The sequence below is a fragment of the Myotis daubentonii genome, chromosome 4 (assembly GCF_963259705.1).
Source record: "Myotis daubentonii chromosome 4, mMyoDau2.1, whole genome shotgun sequence".
NCBI lineage: Eukaryota > Metazoa > Chordata > Mammalia > Chiroptera > Vespertilionidae > Myotis > Myotis daubentonii.
Genome location: NC_081843.1, coordinates 4980680 through 4989013, shown reverse-complemented (window position 1 = coordinate 4989013; position 8334 = coordinate 4980680). Strand labels below are relative to the sequence as shown.

At 58.1% G+C, this 8334-nt stretch overlaps 1 protein-coding gene across 1 annotated transcript in view; it reads right to left on the bottom strand.

The window, feature by feature from the left end:
- Nucleotides 1–4629: 4629 nt before the first annotated feature.
- VWA3A (von Willebrand factor A domain containing 3A) overlaps nt 4630–8334 on the bottom strand; it is a 62175-nt gene continuing 58470 nt past the window's right edge. Inside the window, exons 28-31 of the mRNA XM_059692050.1 lie at nt 8145–8296; nt 6887–7007; nt 4968–5065; nt 4630–4815 (exon numbers count right to left, since the gene is read on the bottom strand). Coding sequence (XP_059548033.1) covers nt 4722–4815; nt 4968–5065; nt 6887–7007; nt 8145–8296 — 465 coding nt within the window. The 3' untranslated portion in view covers nt 4630–4721. The remainder of the gene's footprint in view (nt 4816–4967; nt 5066–6886; nt 7008–8144; nt 8297–8334) is intronic.

Sequence of the window (8334 nt, the reverse complement as noted above, 5' to 3'; positions counted from 1 at the left end):
AAGCAAGCTAGGCTCAGACACCGACCGCCACCATCATTGTCCCCCCTCCCCAGCTCCTGCTGCCTCTGAGGATGAGACTGGACCAGGGGCCAGGCACCATCATCATTAATAACAGCAGGAACCATGTACTGCGGGCCCACTATGTGCCAGCCCCAAGGATACAGAGACAGGTAAGTCTCTGCTTTGTGTGGCACCTAGTGGCTGCACAAAGGAACAGGTGTGCTGAGTGCCTAACGGTGAGCCCCATGGCTGTAGCTGGTGGCTGGTGGCCATGGGACAGGGACCCTGACAGCACGGGCCTGGGCCTGTTCGTCTCCACACTGCCCTACTCTCCAAAGCTGAGTGAGGGATAGTCATGCCCTGTACAAGCCCTGGCCCTCACGGGTTTATGGGGAGGGATGCCCCAAATCTGAGTCATCACAGCGGATGAGTCTGATGCCCCCAGAGGGAGCAGAGAGGATGCAGCCGCAGTGTGGGGCCTCCTGTGCCCAGACCCCGGGGACTGTCCCGGGAAGGTCTGTGGGAGGGACCAGAGCAGCTTTTCTGCCCCGTGGGGACGATTTGAGTGACTAAGGCTGGGACACTGCCTGGTACCCATTTTTCTGGGTGCGCTTTTGGGCAAGAACCCTAAAACCTAGCGGCACCTCAGTATCCACCGCTGTAAAGGGACCCAAATAACCCCGGCCGCTCCGTGACCCTCACGGTGGTCACGAGAGGGCAGTAGTGCCCGGACAAACAGGCGGAGGGAGGCCCTGCAGGTCGCACTCCCGCCTGGAACTGCGGGCGCCAGGCACCTGCGGAGCGCGCGCCGCGGTTACCTCTCCGGGCGGCCCAGGGGTGGAGGCTCCCGGTCCCAGCACCAGCGACAGAAACCGAGGCTCGGGGAGCATCCGCGAACCCTCGCGAACGTTAATGGACCAGGTTGACGGTGACCGCAAGCCGGTCACGGTGAAAGGGAGTCGGGACCGACCCGGGCGCGCCGGCCTCTGGGCGGCAGGAGCGCGTGCCCCCCGCGCCGAGACGGGCCCGGTGCCCGGCGCTCGGGGCGCGTCACTCCCCCCGCCCCCCGCGCGGCCCCCGCGTCCAGCCCGCGGCGCTCACCTCGCACGGCTCCCGCGGCGCCCGTGCCCGCGCTGCGCCCGCGTCTCCCGCCGGCCCGCCCGGCGCTGCCCCGCGCCTCCTGGGCGGGGCCAGGCTGGGCTCCCCGCCCGCGCGCCTCCCCCGTGCCCCCGCCGTCCGGCGGAACCCGTGGGCTCCCGGGAGGGAGCAGGTGGGCCGGGCAGCGGGGCCCGGGGAAGCGCGCAGAGCCCGCCATCCCGCTCGCTGCCCCCCATCGCTCCTCCCCCCACTAAGGTTCAAGGCACCCATCTAGCCGTCTCCCTCCGCCTCTCCGCCTTCCCACCGGACCTCCACCCCCGCCATCTGTCCGGCCGTCCTTCCGTGCACTGTCCCTCCCGCCCCGGCCCCCTCTCCCTGCTCGCGTTCCGTGTCGAAGGGATGCTCTCGGGGCGCCCTCTCCTGCGGGGCGCGCGGCCACTGGGCGCAGGGCCGGCGCTGGGGTCCGAGGGCCCGGAAAGGCTGCCCCAGGGGAGCGCCCTCTGGCGCGGGTGCGGTGGGAGAGGAACCGGTCTCAGCCGCACGTGCCGCGCGCCGCTGGGGAGGCACCTGCTGGGGCCACAAGCCCGGTCTCAGTTCAGCCTTAGACGGGGCCTGGGCTCGGAGGCGGAGGGCGGGCTGGGGTCAGCCGGGTTGGGGTCACCCTCGGCCCGGCCGCTTTCCTGCTGCCGTTGGTCAGTCCAGGGCCGCCGCCTCCTCCTCAGGGACCCGGTGTGTCCTTTGCCGCCCAGGCTCCTGGCTGCCAGCTGGGCAGGAGCAGAGGCAGGGTGCACACCGTCCGGGCCTCCCCTTCGCACTCCACGTCTGGGCCGCCCTCTGTTCACAAAGGCAGCGGCCTCCTCGCCCACAGCAGGCGGGGCACAGCCTACCACACAGCCCTCCGGGTTGGCTTGTGCGCCCCCCCCCCCACCCCCCCCACCCCCCCCCCCCCCGCTGAATCCCAGCTCCCAGGCCTCGGAGGAGCCCTCCGCTGGAAGGAGACCCCTCGCAGATGGAACTGCAGACGAGGGCCTGAGCAGCAGACCGATGTCCTCAGGACAGAGACGCGCCCCGGGTGCGCACCACGTAAGGCTGCAGTGACCTGCCGCAGCCCAGGGAGGGCTGGCAGCCGGAGAGGCCTGGCCCAGACCCGCCCGGCGCCTTCCGAGGGAGCACAGCCCTGCTGGGCCCGACCTCATCCTGGCCTCCGCGGGAGGCACTGCTGGTACCTGTCCGTGGTTTCAGCCGCGGGTTTGTGGTATTCGTTATGGCAGCTCTAGCAAAGCGCCACCACAGGCCCTGCTCTCTGCGTCACCGGTGTCACAGGGGGTCCGTCCAAGACGGTGACCAGACGGGACCCACTCTGTCAGGCCCGGGTCAGTGCCGTCTGCCTGGGCCACCGAGCCTGGCCAAGGCTTGTCAAGCCTTAGCAACCTGGTTGTTAAGCGTGATGAGCTCTTATATATGCCTCAATGTAACCAACACTCAGGTCAAGATATAGAACCTTCCAGCATACCAGAGGCCCCTGGGTGACCCGCGGTGCCTGCCCCTCCCCCCACCCCCCAACAGGCCACTATTCTGACTGCTGCCAGCAGTAGAGGTGCCTGTACTTGACTTCATGTAAGTGGATTTCCACAGTGCGTTCTCTTTCAGGTTGTTTTCCCCCAATATCGTTCATAAGATTGACGCGTCTTGGCCCTGGCTGGGTAGCTCATCACCCGGACACGCCAAGGTTGCAGGTGTGCTCCCCAGTCAGGGCACATACAAGAATCCACCAGTGAGTGCATAAGTGGGACAACAAGCCCATGTTTCTCTCCCCCTCCCCCACTCCGCTTCCACTCAAATCAATTAAAAAGAAAAAGATGGATGCGTCTTGTTGACTACAGCTGTCATTCATTCTTTTTCAATTGACTAGTAGGACAGTATTGCACTGTACAAATGTATCACATGGATGGACATTTACATTGTTTCCAATATATTTTTAAAATATATGTTTTTATTGATTTTAGAGAGAGAGGAAGGGAGAGAGAGATGGAAACATCAATGAGAGAGAGACATTGATCAGCTGCCTCCTCATGCCCCTGACTGGGGATCGAGCCTGCAACCTGGGCATGTGCCCTGACCGGGAATTGAACCGGTGAACTCTTTGTACATGGCTTGACACTCAACCACTAGGCCACACTGGCTGGGCTGTTTCCAATATTTGGCTTCTATAAATAAAGCCACTATAAAACATTCTTGAATATGTCTTTTGTCAAACACATGCACTGATTTCTCTTGGAGTAGAATTGCTGGAGTTCATATATTTTTTACTTTAATAGGAATCGCCACAGTTTTCCAAAGTGGTTAAACCAATTTACACCTCGCCTCCAGCTATGCATGAGCGCTGATTGCCCTATATCTTGATATTGTATTTTTATGTTCAGCCATGGTAGGTGTGTAGTGGTGTCTCCTTGTGGTTTTAGTTTGCATTTCACTGGGTAAGGTTATGGAGCACCTTTTCATATACCTATTGTCCATTTGTACCTGTTTGAGTCTTTTGTCCATTTAGAAAAATTGGGATGTTTATCTTTTTCTTATTGATTTGTAATTCTTCATATATTCTGAATGAATTTTTTAATAAAGTTTTATCTCACCAAAATTTTATGCACAAACCCATACCAATAATCACTTGAGTTCGAAAGTAATTTTGATCTTATTAATTAAATAAAGGCAACTTTTTCTGACTTAGAAAATGACCCCCGGTCACATAATACATGCCATTCATTTCATATGCACTAGGCGGCCCCGCAGACCCCACTCAGCTCTCACATGCTGGGACAGGCTCCCAGGCGGACCTGCTCAATTTGGTTCAGCTGGAAGGGGTGGCCGTGAGGCTCACGTTTCTTCTCCCAGGATGGGCTGGCAGCGAACCTGCATCCCCGTGGCCCCGGGTGGTGGGAAGCACAGGGCGAGGGGACCGGGACCGGCCTCTGGTTTCCAGAACTGGGCTCCCACCTCAGCTGCGCGCTCAGTGTTTACTCAGTGCTGGGGCCCAGGGAGGGTTAGGCCCGCAGCCTCAGGCTGAGCGCGCCTGGTCGAGGAGGCGAGTTGACAAGGGAACAAGGAAGCATGGCGTGGAGTGCGAGCTATAGGAAACGGTGTCACCCCTACAGAGAGGACGTTTGGTCAGGATGCTACGGGAGGAAGGCTGGAGGCTCCCAAGTCCCGCTGGGTCCCAGGGACATCTTCAGAGGAAGCGGATGCCACTGGAGCTGTGCTCTGAGGGATGAGCAGGAGTCGCCCAGCAGAGGGCGGCAAGATGGACATTCCAGGCAAGGAGCCCGGTGTAGGGCTTCCCAGCAAGTGACGATCCTGTGACGGGGGTGTGGGGTGTGCTGGGGCCAGAGCAGGAGCGTTCGTGTAGATCGGGGATGGCAGAGCCTTTCCCCAGCTCCCAGGGAACCTGGTGCCCAGAACAGTGTTGGGGGGGACAGGATGGGGGGAGCACAGCTCTCCAGGGTCATGATGTGCTCAGTTGGTGGTTCTTTGTAGGATGGCCTTTCTGTTTAGAGGACTTGTTATTTATTCTTTCCCGTAATTCCGCTGTCCATGGAACAAGCAGCTTCCTGGCCCTTGGTAGGCACTCAGACGGCGTGGAGTCCGTCCCCCTTACCCGAGAAGGCTTTTCTACAAAGAGTGGCCTTAGGTTCCGCATAGTTTTTCTTCTGGAGCTGGGACCTAGTGGACAGGGATGAAGGAATGGGGTCCCCATGCTCAGATTTCTGGGCCCGGTGGGGAGGAACAGAGCAGGAGCTCTTGGGACAAGGGCGCGTGCCCAGGGCGGGAGGACTGCAGCCACACGGAGCGGGAGGGGCTGCTGAAGGGCATACCTGAGTGACTGGGCTTGCCAGAGGAGGCTCCTAGCCGCCGTGGCCTCCTGGGCCAGGCTCCTCAAATCGTCGCCTTCAAACAGTGGCAGCACGGAGTCCTTGGGAACGGGAAGTGAGTGTTCAGTTAGACCCACTAAGTGACTGGATGGGACAGGAAGATCCAAAATCTCAGCAGGAGAATTTTAGAGCTAATTAACGCAGTCTCCCACCCAGTGCAGGACGGCTGCGAACCCCACTTGTTTCCAGGGACAGGAGCTCGCCGCTGCTTAAGGGGGTCATTGTGCAAACAGGACGTTTTGCCAGAATTGTCTGAGAGGCCGTGGAGGGAGGGTAGTGGAAATCGGGGCGGGCTCTGGATTCACTGCAGTCACAGAACAGAAGCAGCAGGGGCTCCTGATCCCGCTGTTACGCAGCAGCCTCTATTCAGCCCTTTCTCGATTTCTGGTAATAAATCAGAGCTTCCCAGACATGCTTTTCCTTCTGTCAACCAATGAAATTCCAAAGCCTCGCCGTAAAAGGAAAGTCCTCACAGGTAGCAAGAGACTCTGAGAGAGATGCTGGCAGGAGTCATGGGATGAGCCCATTCCACACCCACAGACTCACTCACAGTCTCATTTGATCAGACACTGAGCTGAGGACCTTCACAACATTCAGTTCCTTTTGCTGTGTAATAAGGGCATTCATTACTTTTACTTGTGTTGTCTGTCCTCTGTGTTACTTGTAATACTTGGCCCTAAAGCAGTCACTTGAACAAAGAAATCATGCAAAACACTTGACTTCAAAAAGTATGCCATGGCCCTAGTCAGTTTGGCTCAGTGGATAGAGTGTCGGCCTGCAGACTGAAGGGTCCCAGGTTCGATTCCAGCCAAGGGCACATGCCCAGGTTGCGGTTGCGGGCTCGATCCCCAGTGGGGGGTGTGCAGGAGGCAGCCGATGAATGATTCTCTCTCATCATTGATGTTTCTGTCTGTCTCTCCCTCTCCCTTCCTCTCTGAAATCAATAAAAGAAATATATATTTTTTAAAAGTATGCCATGACCTAGTACAGTAATCATCTATTTTTAAAAAATGATTTTAGAGAAGAAGGGAGAGGGAGAGAGAGAAAAACATCATGTGAGAGAGAAACATCCATTGGTTGCTCCCACACACACCCTGACTGGGGATCAAACCTGCAGCCTGGGTATGTGTCCTGACCAAGAATCGAGCCTGCGATCCTTCAGTGCCCAGGACAATGCTCAACCAATGGTGAGCCACACTGGCCAGGGCCTGGGGCAGTGATCTAACGTCCAGAAAGAAATCTGGAATTCTGGTGGGCTGTGTTACTTGATCATTTGGAAATGTGATCATTGCCAGTGGAATCTTCTAAAAGGTAGAAACATGTGCGTACTTTTCTGTTCGATTGGAAGAGGACCACTGATGTCTCCCTCTTGTCCCATGTGTGATGGAACCCGCGACTTTAACAGATTATTATTTACCAGGTCATTTGAATATCTGTTTCAGTGACTCTAACCAGGGAGACAGAAATATGTGGTGATCAAAGCCCAGCGCTCAGGAACACGGGGTGGGGGGCGGGGGTGGGGAGGGCGTCTGAGCTCCTTTGACTTGGGCTGTTCCCAAGCCTGGCTGAGCCCGCTTCCTCTCCTGAAAGGCCAGGACTGGCTGGGGAGAGTGGAAGGGGTTGTCTATAAAAAGCAACGGCCTGTGCCTAGTAAGTGCTCAATAATGCAAACTTGTGTCATTAAATAGCACCCGAAACGCTGCTGCTTTGCCAACCTTGAGGAGAGCCGCCCAAGAGGAGAGCAGCAGGGAGGCACAGCCTTTGTCGCCAGTCCTTTGGCAAGAGGCGCAGGGGCCTCCGCAGTGAGGGGTAGCAGCCATGTCCGCTAACATTTCTGAGCCATTGATGGCTCCACAGCCTACCCGGTCATGCAGGAAGCTCTTGAGCAGGCGGTGAATGTGGGAGACCAGGTCCTCACCAACAAGGCAGTGATAGCGCCCCCCAGTGAGGGAGGCCAGGTTCCTCAGGAAGTTACCCTCCGCCCTGGAGGGAGGAACAGAGAGGGCCGGGGACAAGACCACTGAGCCACCAGGCTGCCCTGGGACCCCAGTGGTGGGTCCTGGTGCAGAAGTCTGCAGGGCGATGGGCCTCGGACCCGGAGGCTCTGTGCCCTTGAGGCGGTGCCAGCATCAGCGAGCCCACGCTCCCAGCCAGTCCTGGCCGGTGCAGCAGCTGTGGCCCAGGAAGTGGATTCACCGTGATGGTGCCGTCATTTAGACTGGACTTCTCAAGACACACGGCTGGCATACTTCAGCCCTCTCCCTAACTGGACCTCCATCCAGTGCCTACTATGTGTTAGGCCTGCCAGCAACACAGTGTGACCTTTATGGAGCTCATAGTTTAGACACAGAAATAAAATACACACCCAAGTAATCACATCTATACTAATAAAAGGGTAAAATGCTAATTAGACTGGGAGACCTTCTCGGAGACCTTCCGGACAAAGCCATGGTGGTGTGCCCGAGGCAGAGGCACTTAGGGGTGATCGGGCTGGCAGGGGAAGGCATTTGGGGGTGAGCAGGCTGGCGGGGGGGGGGGCAGTTGGGAGCAAGCAGGCCGGTGGGAGGGGGCAGTTGGGGGCGATCAGGCTGGCAGGGGTGGGCAGTTAGGGGTGATCAGGCTGGAAGGGGGGGAAGTTGGGGTTAATCAGGCTGGCAGGCAGAGTGGTTAGGGGCAATCAGAGAGGCAGGCAGGTGAGTGGTTAGGAGCCAGCGGTCCCAGATTGCGAGAGGGTGCAGGCTGGGCTGAGGGACACCCCCCCCCCCCCGCCCCCATCCACGAATTTCATGCACCGGGCCACTAGTATTAAATAATCAAATTTTACCAATACTGTTAATTTTTTCTGAAGCACTTAAATTCTCCTAACACGTTTTTCTCGGTGAACATTTATAATAACAATCACAACAGTGCTATTTTAAACTTTTCCCTCTAAATCTTCATAAATGTGCTCCCAGAAAGGATGGGGAGAAGTGCAGTGTGGCCGTGCAGTCTGCGCAGGCCCTCACTGCAGCCAGGCCCCTGCTGGGCGGTCTGAGGGTGGCCTCGCTGTGCTCCGGCCCAGCCCTCCCGGTGCCTGGCTCCTGGGACTGCCCGGCGGGACCGCGTCTGAGGGAGCCCCACCTGCCTGCGCCGCTCAGGGAAATGGTGTGCACTTTCACGTGGTGCGCCGCTGTGAGCCTCCGGACCTCACGTAGAATGAGGCTGCAGCTTGTGTCCGGCTTCCCGTCGGTCAGGAGGTACAGCCCTTCCACATCGCGAAGGCTGAACGCCTTCTGCAAGAGCACGCAGGGTGTGTGGCTCAGGGCTGGTG